Source organism: Entelurus aequoreus, linkage group LG07 (genome assembly GCF_033978785.1).
Source record: "Entelurus aequoreus isolate RoL-2023_Sb linkage group LG07, RoL_Eaeq_v1.1, whole genome shotgun sequence".
NCBI lineage: Eukaryota > Metazoa > Chordata > Actinopteri > Syngnathiformes > Syngnathidae > Entelurus > Entelurus aequoreus.
In genome coordinates, this window is record NC_084737.1 from 29512123 (window position 1) to 29526298 (window position 14176).

At 39.4% G+C, this 14176-nt stretch overlaps 1 protein-coding gene across 2 annotated transcripts; it reads left to right on the forward strand.

Annotated features, from left to right (window-relative positions):
• The first annotated feature begins 428 nt into the window (after nucleotides 1–428).
• LOC133653656 (splicing factor, proline- and glutamine-rich-like) lies at nucleotides 429–12013 on the forward strand. 2 transcript variants are annotated; one of them, XM_062053184.1, is made up of 3 exons: nucleotides 429–632; nucleotides 4965–5054; nucleotides 11371–12013. In XM_062053184.1, exons 1-3 carry the CDS (start codon nucleotides 459–461, stop codon nucleotides 11719–11721), a joined length of 615 nt encoding a protein of 204 aa, XP_061909168.1. In that variant the 5' UTR covers nucleotides 429–458; the 3' UTR covers nucleotides 11722–12013. The 2 variants fall into 2 exon arrangements, with proteins under 2 accessions (XP_061909168.1, XP_061909169.1); XM_062053185.1 differs by lacking the exon at nucleotides 429–632 and adding an exon at nucleotides 4591–4738.
• The last annotated feature ends 2163 nt before the right edge of the window (nucleotides 12014–14176 follow it).

A 14176-nucleotide genomic window follows, 5' to 3' on the forward strand; every position in this document is an offset into this window, starting at 1 on the left:
GACACGTTGGGAAGACTATATGCTGGCCTGGGAACGCCTCGGGATCCCCCGGGAAGAGCTGGACGAAGTGGCTGGGGAGAGGGAAGTCTGGGTTTCCCTGCTTAGGCTGCTGCCCCCGCAACCCGATCTCGGATAAGCGGAAGAAGATGGATGGATGGATGGATATTTGCAAATATATTTTGTAGCTGAATTGGACATATAAAACATGACATTTCTGGAATGAACCTAAAATGTTTTTTAAAATTAATTTTCTCAATTTAGTGCCATGCTTTTTCAGTCATATCATGAATTATGCTGTAAGAAGCTGTTTTATGAGCTACACGCATGCATTTCTGCATCTTGATAGATTTGCTGACATTTTATATAAATAAATACATATATGAATTATATTTATATAGCACTTTTCTACTTTCAAGGTACTCAAAGCGCTTTGACACTATTTTCACATCCACACACTGATGGCGGGAGCTGCCATGCAAGACCCTAACCACGACCCATCTGGAGCAAGGGTCAATTGTCTTGCTCAAGGACACACTGGACATGACGAGGATGATGGAAGCTGCGGCTCGAACTACGGACCCTCAATTTGCCACCACCGAGCCACGCCGTTCCCTACTCGATGGAGCATAAAAGTGAGTCCCCATGTCCACCACAGAAGACGCTGAAAACACATTGTTTTTGGTATTTGAATATGTTGGCAAAACAATCCCAGACTGTTTATTATAAACTTTTGTACTTAAAACACTGAATGTTTACCTTTGAAAACATAACCATATCACATGTCACTGGAAAGGCCAGGTTGCTTTTATTCCTGTAGAGCAGACTTTGGTACGTGTACCATTAGTGGTACGGGGGCTTCATCTAGTGGTATACTGAAGAATCACTGGATTAAAGTACAGTGTGTTTTTTTCCTATATTCAAACAGTGTTCCTGTTCAAAATGTGTGTACGTATAAGTTAGTGGCCAAAATATACACACACACACACGTGTATATATACACATATATGTATTAGGGCTGTGAATCTTTGGGTGTCCCACGATTCGATTCAGTATCGAGTCTTGGGGTCACGATTCGATTCAAAATCGATTTTTTCCGATTCAACGCGATTCTCGATTCAAAAACGATATTTTCCCGATTCAAAACAATTCTCTATTCATTCAATACATAGGATTTCAGCAGGATCTACCCCAGTCTGCTGACATGCAAGCAGAGTAGTAGATTTTTGTAAAAAGCTTTTATAATTGTAAAGGACAATGTTTTATCAACTGATTGCAATAATGTAAATTTGTTTTAACTATTAAATAAACCAAAAATATGACTTATTTGATCTCTGTGAAAATATTGGGCACAGTGTGTTGTCAAGCTTCTGAGATGCGATGCAAGTGTAAGCCACTGTGACACGATTGTTCTTTTTTTTTTTTTTTAATGTCTAATGATAATGTCAATGAGGGATTTTTAATCAGTGCTATGTTGAAATTGTAACTAATATTGATACTGTTGTTGATAATATTCATTTTTGTTTCACTACTTTTGGTTTGTTCTGTGTCGTGTTTGTGTCTCCTCTCAATTGCTCTGTTTATTGCAGTTCTGAGTGTTGCTGGGTCGGGTTTGGTTTTGGAATTGGATTGCATTGTTATGGTATTGCTGTGTATTGTTTTGTTGGATTGATTAATTTAAAAAAAAGAAAAAAAAATCACAACAAAAAAAAATCGATTTAAAAAAAATGAGAATCGATTCTGAATCGCACAACGTGAGAATCGCGATTCGAATTCGAATCGATTTTTTCCCACACCCCTAATATGTATGTATTTATATACATATATTTATATATATATATAGATACACATATATGTACACTACCGTTCAAAAGTTTGGGGTCACATTGAAATGTCCTTATTTTTTAAGGAAAAGCACTGTACTTTTCAATGAAGATAAGTTTAAACTAGTCTTAAAGGCCTACTGAAATGAATTTTTTTTATTTAAACGGGGATAGCAGATCTATTCTATGTGTCATACTTGATCATTTCGCGATATTGCCATATTTTTGCTGAAAGGATTTAGTATAAAACAATGACGATAAAGATCGCAACTTTTGGTATCTGATAAAAAAAGGCTTGCCCCTACCGGAAGTAGCGTGACGTAGTCAGTTGAACATATACGCAAAGTTCCCTATTGTTTACAATGATGGCCGCATGAAGTGAGAGAGATTCGGACCGAGAAAGCGACAATTTCCCCATTAATTTGAGCGAGGATGAAAGATTTGTGGATGAGTAAAGTGCAAGTGAAGGACTAGTGGGGAGTTGAAGCTATTCAGATAGGGAAGATGCTGTGAGAGCCGGGGGGTGACCTGATATTCAGCTGACTACAACAGTAAATAAACACAAGACATATATATACTCTATTAGCCACAACACAACCAGGCTTATATTTAATATGCCACAAATTAATCCTGCATAAAAACACCTGCGTGTTTGTTATGCTAGCTCCTAGCTCCTCTGCTAGCTCCTAGCTCCATAGAACGCGCCAATACAATTCAAACACCTGATCAACACACACAATCACTCAGCCCAAAAGACCGTTCACCTAACCCAAGGTTCATAAAGCTTATATATTTTTAAAAAGTTACGTACGTGACACGCACATACGGTCAAGCTATCAAATGTTTAGCAGCCAAGGCTGCATACTCACGGTACCTGGTATTCAGCTGGGAATGACTAAAACAGTAAATAAACACAAGACATATATTTACTCTATTAGCCACAACACAACCAGGCTTATATTTAATATGACACAAATTAATCCTGCATAAAAACACCTACGTCTTTGTTATGCTAACTCCTAGCTCCTATGCTAGCTCCTAGCTCCATAGAACACGCCAATACAATTCAAACACCTGATCAACACACACAATCACTCAGCCCAAAAGACCGTTCACCCAACCCAAGGTTCATAAAGCTTATATATTTTAAAAAAGTTACGTACATACGCAAAAAAAAAGTTGCGCACATACGGTCAAGCGATCAAATGTTTAGAAGCCAAAGCTGCATACTCACGGTAGCACGTCTGCGTCTTTGTCATCCAAATCAAAGTAATCCTGGTAAGAGTCTGTGTTGTCCCAGTTCTCTACAGGCGTCTGTGTATCGAAGTTAAAAGTCCTCCTGGTTAGAGTCTCTGTTATCCGAGTTCTTCCATCTTGACTGCATCTTTCGGGAATGTAAACAAAGACGCGCCGGCTGTGTACTGTTGTTGCTGACTTCGTTCGAAAAATACGTCCGTTTCGCACCGACAACTTTCTTCTTTGCTTGCTCAGCTTCTTTCTCCATAATACAATGAACATAATTGCAACAGATTCACGAACACAGATGTCCAGAATACTGTGGAATTATGAAATGAAAACAGAGCTTTTTCGTATTGGCTTCAATGTGGAAGGCATACCCGTGTTCCCCGGGCTACGTCACGCGCATAAGTCATCCTCAGAGGCGTTTCGAACCGGAAGTTTAGCGGCAAATTTAAAATGCCACTTTATAAGTTAACCCGGCCGTATTGGCGAGTGTTATAATGTTAAGATTTCATCATTGATATATAAACTATCAGACTGCGTGGTCGGTAGTAGTGGGTTTCATTAGGCCTTTAACTTTAAAGAAATACACTCTATACATTGCTAATGTGGTAAATGACTATTCTAGCTGCAAATGTCTGGTTTTTGGTGCAATATCTACATAGGTGTATAGAGGCCCATTTCCAGCAACTATCACTCCAGTGTTCTAATGGTACAATGTGTTTGCTCATTGGCTCAGAAGGCTAATTGATGATTAGAAAACCCTTGTGCAATCATGTTCACACATCTGAAAACAGTTTAGCTCGTTACAGAAGCTACAAAACAGACCTTCCTATGAGCAGATTGAGTTTCTGGAGCATCACATTTGTGGGGTCAATTAAACGCTCAAAATGGCCAGAAATTACTTTAACGCCGTTAGTTTCGGCGGTAACTAGTAATCTAACGCGTTATTTTTTTATATACAGTAACTCAGTTACCGTTACTGCATGATGCGTTACTGCGTTATTTTACGTTATTTTTATGTAGTATCGGCTAGAAACTGAAGATCTGAGTGTGTTTTATTGGAGAGCTCCGGTGGAAAAGAAGAGGTGTGCTTTCCCCCACCCACAGAAAGCACGCCTCCCCGCAGGGGAGACGTTCCTCCAGAGCCGTACTTCGGGTCTAACAACCTACACTTTACCCGGAAGACAGTCTTTACAGCTGAGGGTGAATGACGAGGCCGGCGGTTTGTTGCAACATTGTGACTTTATTGGACGCAGCCATCCAGCAAGCTAGAGCCAGGGGCGCCGAAAATGGGGGGTAAAGGAGACGGATTCTAGGGGCCCATGATGGAGGGGGGCCCAGAGAGGCCCCTAATGACACTAAGTTATTAACTAACATATAATCACACATGTTTTATTTTCCATGTCCTGGTAACAATACCTTTATTTGTTTTGGAAGCATCAACACCTGCAGGGTCCTCCCTCCCCCCCTCTATTTACGTAAAATGGTTCAGTCCAACTGGATCACTGCAGGTAGAGCACCGGCGATTTGTCACAGACAGCGCCTCAGCGGGCAAAGCGGAGGAGACAGCAGTATGCCTCAAAAATCAGGCAGCCAAAAAAGAAAGGAAAGTAAAATAAGAGAGGAGAAGGAGATGAAGGGTCGACAATATGTCACCCAATATTTCCAAAAAAAAGGTGGGTTTGTTAGTTGTGGTGGAAAGTTATGCATATTAACTTTGTCCCTGTCTGTGGTAATAAGCTAGCTCACTTTTCTCACCATGTTAGCTCAAGAAAACTCTGGATTTTTACATTTTACTGCTATATTAGTTAAATAATCAATCCAGTCAAACATTTATCAAGCTGTTCTTATTCAATAATAGTTGATCTCCCCTCTGTCAAAATGATGCCTCATTCTGAACAGAGTCAAGTGCACCAGCAGCAGCAGCTGTCTGTCAGCCCCCAACTTCCCCTGCCCCTGAATCAGCCCCAGTGCCCCCACATGAGGAAAGAGGTGAGCAGCTGTGTGTGTTGAAATAATAATAATAATAATATAATACAAAATATAATACATTTTACTACAGTCTCAAGAATCAGTGGTGCAGCAAATAAATGACTCAAAATGAATTCCATTGTATTCAGAGTGCTACGTTCTTCCCTACTGTACATGTCAACTGTGATGCTGTTCTTCTTTCAAAAATATGGTAATGATAGTCAAAAATACCATTAAAATGCATAATTGTATGTAAAATAGCATTAAAAAATGTTGCCACTGTGTTGGGGGCCCTGTAAAGATTATTTCCATGGGGCCCAAAATCCCTAGCGGCGCCCCTGGCTAGAGCACCTACACGCACTCACTGTCGCCGCTCCCTCACCTCTCTCGCCCACTCACTCACTGACGTCACTCACCTCTCATGCTGTCATATCTTAAAGGGCCACACACACACACACACACATACGCTACTCTCATAACAACTAACAAGACATCATGGCGAAGCCAGAAGTCGAGTTTTTTTTAACATGGAGACATTCTCAATACTTTTCTTTTGTCGACCACAAAGAAAATAACATTTTAGTTAAATATAAGTTGTGTCTTGGATCAAAGATCCTATCTACTTAGAGTTAAAGTGCCATTATGTTGCAGCTATTTAAAATAGTTTTGTCCATTTTTTCTGGCCTGAAATAAATTGGCCCTTTGAAACATATCTTTGTCTTTGTGTGTTGTATGTAGAGCACATTGCTTTCTGAGTTCAGTGATGCAAATGCATGTCAAGTTGATCAACAGATTGTATTATTCTCCAGTGCAATAACAGTACTGAAATGATGGCTAAAAGGGCATTAATGGGAGCCTTAAAAAAAGGGGGGAAAAGAAGTAACTAAATAGTTACTTTTCACAGTAACGCATTACTTTTTGGTGTAAGTAACTGAGTTAGTAACTGAGTTACTTTTGAAATAAAGTAACTAGTAATTGTAACTAGTTACTGGTTTTCAGTAACTAACCCAACACTGTATATATATATATATATATATATATATATATATATATATATATATATATATATATATATATATATATATATATATATATATATATATATATATATATATATATATATATACACACACGTGTATATATACACATTTTTGTATGTATATACACTACCGTTCAAAAGTTTGGGGTCACCCAAACAATTTAGTGGAATAGCCTTCATTTCTAAGAACATATTTTGAACGGTAGTGTATATACATATATATATATACACACACACACGTGTATATATACACATATATGTATGTATATATATACATATATGTATATATATATAGATACACATATATGTATATATGTACATATTTGTATATTTACACACATATATGTATATATATATATACACATACACTACCGTTCAAAAGTTTGGGGTCACCCAAACAATTTTGTGGAATAGCCTTCATTTCTAAGAACAAGAATAGACTGTCGAGTTTCAGATGAAAGTTCTCTTTTTCTGGCCATTTTGAGCGTTTAATTGACCCCACAAATGTGATGCTCCAGAAACTCAATCTGCTCATAGGAAGGTCAGTTTTGTAGCTTCTGTAACGAGCTAAACTGTTTTCAGATGTGTGAACATGATTGCACAAGGGTTTTCTAATCATCAATTAGCCTTCTGAGCCAATGAGCAAACACATTGTACCATTAGAACACTGGAGTGATAGTTTCTGGAAATGGGCCTCTATACACCTATGTAGATATTGCACCAAAAACCAGACATTTGCAGCTAGAATAGTCATTTACCACATTAGCAATGTATAGAGTGTATTTCTTTAAAGTTAAGACTAGTTTAAAGTTATCTTCATTGAAAACTACAGTGCTTTTCCTTCAAAAATAAGGACATTTCAATGTGACCCCAAACTTTTGAACGGTAGTGTATATGTATTAGGGATGTCCGATAATGGCTTTTTGCCGATATCCGATATTCCGATATTGTCCAACTCTTTAATTACCGATACCGATATCAACCGATACCGATATCAACCGATATATGCAGTTGTGGAATTAACACATTATTATGCCTAATTTGGACAACCATGTATGGTGAAGATAAGGTACTTTTTAAAAAATTTAATAAAATAAGATAACTAAATTAAAAACATTTTCTTGAATAAAAAAGAAAGTAAAACAATATAAAAACAGTTACATAGAAACTAGTAATTAATGAAAATGAGTAAAATTAACTGTTAAAGGTTAGTACTATTAGTGGACCAGCAGCACGCACAATCATGTGTGCTTACAGACTGTATCCCTTGCAGACTGTATTGATATATATTGATATATAATGTAGGAACCAGAATATTGATAACAGAAAGAAATGGGGGGAGGGAGGTTTTTTGGGTTGGTGCACTAATTGTAAGTGTATCTTGTGTTTTTTATGTTGATTTAATAAAAATAAAAAAAACCAAAAAACAAACAAACCGATACAGATAATAAAAAAAATGATACCGATAATTCCCGATATTACATTTTAACGCATTTATCGGCCGATATTATCGGACATCCCTAATATGTATATATGTACATATTTGTATATTTACACACATATATTTATATATACAGTATACACATATATGTATATATATACATATATGTGTATATACGTATATGTATACATACACATGTGTATATATATATATATATATATATATATACATATATACATATATATGTATATATACACACACATGTATACAAATATACATACATACATATATATAAACCTATACATATAGCTACTTAACTATATTACCTGTCGATCTGACTGCTTGTTAATTGTTTAGCTTAATTTGAAGCAAAGATTGTATTACATTAATCATATATATCATATATACAATGATAATATTTACATATACATTATACACACACACATATCTATATATACACACACACATATCTATATATACACACACATCCTATACACATTTATACATATACACACATATACACAAATATACACATATATACATAAACATATACGTACATTCATATAGAAATATTCATACATTTAACACATACATACATGTACATATATATACATACATATACAGTATTAAATAAAACCTCTGCCTTGTTTTTATTGAATACTTAGGCCTACTATGCTACTGTATTTTAATATTGGTCATTATGGTGGTACTTGGAGAGCCAAGTGTTTTCTGAGGTGGTACTTAGTGAAAAAAGTTTGAGAACCACTACTCTAGAGTGTTAAGCATTTGAAATAAGGCTGTGAAATGTTTGTTCCTTACAGGTGACAAAAGCGTTTCGATAGGTCTGAGGATATTATAGAAAACAATGTTTAGTTTTCTTGATGAAGGTAAGCATGTATTACCGCTTTGCGATTCATTTAAACGGTGTGAACCTGTTTGATGACGTAGGTCAAGGGTGTCCAAAGTGCGGCCCGGGGGTTATTTGTGGCCCACAGGTAATTTTTTAACGGCCCGTGGCACACAAAAATACTATTACAAAAAAAACTTGAAAACTGGAATAAAAGAGCAAACAGGTGTAATGTAAAGAGAAAATCTGACATGCAGGCAGTTTTTTACTTAAAACTGTCATTGCTCAAAAATAGTAAAAACCTATTATTGACGTCTGGATCTGAAGTGGATGTAGAGATTTAAGCGCTCAAAGTAAAAATAATATATATTGATAAATGTCTAATTTCTCACTTTATGAATCGGGCCTTTTGGATCCCCAAGACCTTTAGTCTGATTTTTATTATCTGTCAATGTTCAAAAGACAATAAAGAAGTAAAAGTAATGTTGTTATGGATTATTTACCTATTTAAGGCACCAGTTACTTCACATCAAATATTCCATTTGATCCAAAAACTGTGACGGCTTGTCACACCACGCTGTGCCTTATTTTGAGTTTCTGGTAATTTTCTGGGTGTAGTTTTAGTTCCTGCCTTGTGCTCTTATTTTGTGGTTTTTCACTTCCTGTTTTTCCCTTTCCTGCAGCAGCTTTACGTCTGTCTTCGAGCACTTTTCCCCTCACCTGTTTTCTGTTTGTAATTAGCGCTCTTTAAGTTGAGCTTGCGACACCATTGGTTTGTCAGGACATCATTCACTATTCACTGGTCACTATTGATGATTCCTTTCATGCTGTGATCAAATATGCTCATACTTTGTGGACGCCGTCTGCTCCACCTTACTTGTAAGTGTTTCGCTGTGTTCCAGCATTTTGTTTTGGTTTCCCTCATAGTCTGTCCGTTCAGAGCACTTCCCTGTTGCTCTCGCTTTTGGTTTTGTTTGTTTAATCAATAAATACCCTTTTTTACTGCAAGTTGCCACCTCGTTCGTCTGCATTTTAAAATTACTACAACCTTCGTCGTCTCACATGACCCACCGCTTGACAGAATGTCCCAACCACGATTACAATGACGAGGAATATGAGAGGATTTTTTGGGCTAAAATGGAGGCAGAGGCTTAGTGGTACCCCTCCGAGGTACTAGAGACTTTGATGTGGGTGCCAGATGGCGGTCTGGTCCCAATAGACTCTTTTTGGCTGAGTGCCGAGCCTGCGTGTCGTCCACGAAGGCGAAAGCCAGGTTCATCACGCCGTCACAACGCGCAGCCTTCTTTGCTGCAGGGCCTCAAACACTGCACCCTTCCTCTCCTAAGGGGGTGGAATACGGGAACCCCTTCGACCACTTTGCCTCTTTGTTCACGGCTTGGGCTATTGGCCAGTGTGGCCCAGGCGCTGGGGAACAGGAGGAAGCCGCTCCACCAGTGCTCGGGGCTCGTGTAGGAAGGTGCGAGCTGTTGGGGCGCGCAGCCACGCCCCCACTAGGGGACTTGTTTTTTACGGACTTTTCCTCCCCCGGTTTCCCAGAGCCCACACACCCTGGGGTTCTTCTCCCACTTAAGTCAAGGGTCAAACGATCCTCCCTCAAACCAGTGACAGCGTCTGGTATCCTCTTCCTGAGGGGGGAGCTAGGGCTGGTAGCTGTGCAATTGTGGAGGCACAGCTGCGTCCAGCGAAGCGGCCACTTCCTGTGTGGCCTCCGCCACCTGTCCTGCGCCTAGCCAGGCTGCTACCTCCTGCTCGGCCTCCGCTGCCTGCAGTGCTCTGCCCTGTTCGGCCTCTGCCGCTTACCTGTGCTATGTCCTGCTCGGCCTTCGCCGCCTACCTGTGCTCCGCCCTGCTCTGCCTCCGTTGCCTGCAGCGCTTCGCCCTGCTGCTCCAGCTCTGCAGATACTGACGGTCCAGCCGCCTGCTGCTCCAGCTCTGAAGATGCAGACGGTCAAGCCGCCTGCTGCTTGAGCTCTGCAGGCTTCTACGAAAGGATACGGACCCCTCTGTGTACCAAGACGAGATAGACCTATTTATTAGGTGGTGTGATACCAACTATCTTATTTTAAATGTGACCAAGACCCAGGAAATGGTTTTGGATCCGAGGAAAGTGACTGACCATGAGCCAGTGGTCATCAAAAATCAGGAAATCACCCAGGTATCCTCATATAAATATTTAGGGATTCATATTGATAATCTTCTCTGCTGGAAGACACATATTGACAAACTGTGCAATAGACTGCAACAGAGGCTATATTTTTTGCGAAGATTAAGATTGTACGGCGTAAGCACCCACATCATGATGATTTTCTACCGTGCCATTGTAGAGAGCATCATTAGATACGGGATCACCTCATGGTTTGGCAACCTAACCATTAAGCTAAAAAGCAAACTGGCCGGCATGCATAAAACGGCAATGAAAATCGTAGGGAGGAAAGAATATGAGCCTATACAGAGCATCTATGAGCAGGCAGTTAGGAAAAAAGCTAAGAAAATTATTTCCAACTCACAACACCCACTCTTCCCTGAATATAGAACCCTGCCATCAGGGAGAAGACTCCGGGTCCCACTATGCAAATCGAACCGCCTTAAATTATCATTTGTCCCAGCCTCCATTAAGCTGACCAACAAGGTGCAATAGAATGTTAATACGTAGGTTAGCACTTTTTTAGCACATAGCACTTTAGAACTAAGCACTTTAGCACATAGCACTTTATCTATGAGCTCTAGTGCAATGCACACTGGCACTTTATCTTTATCTCCATACTGTAGATTTTATGCTTACATCAAAGTGCCACCTATGTCTATCAAGCTCCATGTTCTGATGTTTAAATGTTAGTTGTCTAGTTGTAGTTGTGTCTGCGCTTGTGTTTTTGTTCTGTTGTTTTTGTGTATGTTAAGAAAGCAATGATGCACTGTGCCCAAGACAAATTTCCCCGCGGGGACAATAAAGTTGAACCTTGAACCTTGAACCTTGATGCCGACGGTCCAGCCGCCATCCTCGTCTCCAGCGGGTCTTTCCATGACGCCGCCATCCTCGTCTCCAGCGGGTCTTTCCATGACGCCGCCATCCTCGTCTTCAGCGGGTCTTTCCACGACGACTCCGTCATCATCATCGGAGTCATCGTCGCCTTCGCGACCTCCAGCTTGCCGGCCGCATAAGCCGTCATCAGGCGCCCGCACGCGGCCTCCTCGTCGACCAAGAATGTGGCCGTTTCATGAATGGCCTCCGCACTATCAGCAGCTAGGCCCAGGACCCGGGCATGGACGGTTACAGCTGATGCCACCTTGTGTCCACCTCCTCGTCGGCCACGGCGGCGGTCTACCCGTCGCTGCCGTCTGACTCTTCCCCATTGATTGCGAGGACATATGGCCAAGCAACCCACCGCCTAGTCCTCCCTCTGCCCTCCCGTGACTTTGGACTTTTTCGGTTTTGTTTTTTAGAAAGTCTGATATCTGTTTTGTTGTGGGGGCATTCTGTCACGGCTTGCACACCACACTGTGCCTTATTTTAAGTTTCTTGGTAAATTTCTGCGTGTCGTTTTAGTTCCTGTCTTGCACTCTTATTAGGTGTTTTTTCACTTCCTGTTTTTCCCTTTCCTGCAGCAGTTTTACGCCTGCTTTCGAGCACGTTTCCCCTCACCTGTTTTCTGTTTGTAATTAGCACTATTTAAGTTAAGCTTGCGACACCATTGTTTTGTCGGGACATTATTCACTGGTCACTATTGATGATTCCTTCCTTGCTGAGATCAAATATGCACATACTTTGTGGACGCCGTCTGCTCCACATTCCCTGTAAATGTATTTGCTGTGTTCCAGCATTTTGTTTTGTTTTCCCTCATAGTCTGTCCATTCAGAGCACTTCCCTGTTGCTCTAGCTTTTGGTTTTATTTGTTTAATCAATAAATACACTTTTTTACTGCAGGCTGCCACTTCGTTTGTCTGCATTTTAAAATCACTACAACCTTCGTCGTCTCACATGACACACCGCTTGACAAAAACGTTTGGGTAAAATATTGCATATTTTGTGTTATTGCCATAAAAAGGTTTTTTTTTTAGAGAAAAATGTCATAAAACATTTTTTAAAAGTAACAATTGTATGGCAATGTATAGATCTGAAGTTGATCTTTAGATGTTTGATTGTTGAAAGTAAAAACAAACAAGATAATATATAATAATACATGACTTATTTTTAAACCTTTAATGGCTGGGAACCTTTTGGGACCTTGAACAGTCACCAGAATTGAGGGGAGCCCAAAGTAGGGATGATGTTTGATAAGAAATTATCGAGTTTGAGCCCATTATCGAATCCTCTTATCGAACCGATTCCTTATCGATTCTCTTATCGGATCCAGATAGGTTGTTGTATACGGAAAAAACACACACAATATTTGGTTTAACAAAAGCTCACTTTTATTTTATAAGAAAAAATAATAATAATAAAATAAAAAAATAAATATTGACCGTTACCCCCCCTAAAAAAAAATACAAAAATATTGACTGTTGTTACCCAAAGTATATCAAGTGGGATTTTTCAGAAAAAACAACCTGTCTCTGTGATCACTATAGGCGTATAAATAATAATATAGTGTTAAATAAAATCAGTCCCTTGGGCACAAAACTGAAAATAATACAGCTCTCCAAAAAGTGCACTTCTGCTGCTATTGGAACATACTAACTACACACACTATGACACTAAGAACGCCACAGTCATCAATCAACAATTCTTCTTCGAAAAAATTAGCATGTCTGCTTTTTCAGGATCAAGTCTGACCCGTTTTTCGCTAATTCTGTCACCAACGGTGGAAAAAACACGTTCACTTGGCGTGGAACTAGCTTGGACACACAGATAGGTTTGACGACATCCTCCTCCAGTCTGTATCTAAACCTTCTGGGGGTCCATCAGTGTGGCCTCCTCCAGGAATGACTGCACATCCTTGTCCTGGAGGGAAAATTAGGGACAGACACAGCATAGAATTAGGGGGAAAATTAGCTGAATGTGAAAACTAGGGTGTCTGTTATTAAGTCTTTAGCATTAGTATGTGGAATTAAATGATGGAATGGATTAAGTAATGAAGTTAAACATTGTACTGATATGATCCACTTTAAGAGGTTGTTCAAATTAATAGTGCTTACAAAGTACAAAGAAGAATTATGAGAAATACTTTCAACCTTATTGAAAATAAGATATTCTTCATCTCAGTATACTAATAATGACTGAATTAATTAATTACACATTACACAACTGTTGTATATACTAATTCACAGATGTTATTTTATTATAAAAAGGTCAGTAAATGATGTATATATTTGTAAACCTCTGAAGTGGGAAAGTGGTAGGATTAAATAAGCTTTACTTCTTCCTACTCCTTTTCGGACATGATGTAAAGTGAAATGATATGAAACTGTGATGTGTTATGCTGTAAGTGTGTTCATGCACGAAATAAACTAAAGAAAGAAAGAAAGCACTAGTTTATTAGACAGACCTGCAAACTCTGGAGTGGTGCAGGCTACAAGATAACGTTAACGTTATCAGACACATACAAAAAGGCTAACGTTAACGTTAAAGTTAAAGTTAAAGTACCAATGATTGTCACACACACACTAGGTGTGGTGAAATTTGTCCTCTGCATTTGACCCATCCCCTTGATCACCCCCTGGGAGTTGAGGGGAGCAGTGAGCAGCAGCGTAGCCGCGCCCGGGAATAATTTTTGGTGATTTAACCCCCAATTCCAACCCTTGATGCTGAGTGCCAAGCAGGGAGGTAATGGGTCCCATTTTTATAGTCTTTGGTATGA

Excerpts from the sequence above, each read along its gene's own strand:
- LOC133653656 (XM_062053184.1), top strand. The coding sequence starts at position 459 with ATGGCGGGAGCTGCCATGCAAGACCCTAACCACGACCCATCTGGAGCA. Across the intron at positions 633-4,964 it reads CTACTCGATGGAGCATAAAA|AGTCAAGTGCACCAGCAGCA; the intron begins GTGAGTCCCCAT and ends CATTCTGAACAG. Across the intron at positions 5,055-11,370 it reads GCCCCCACATGAGGAAAGAG|CCGCCATCCTCGTCTCCAGC; the intron begins GTGAGCAGCTGT and ends CCGACGGTCCAG.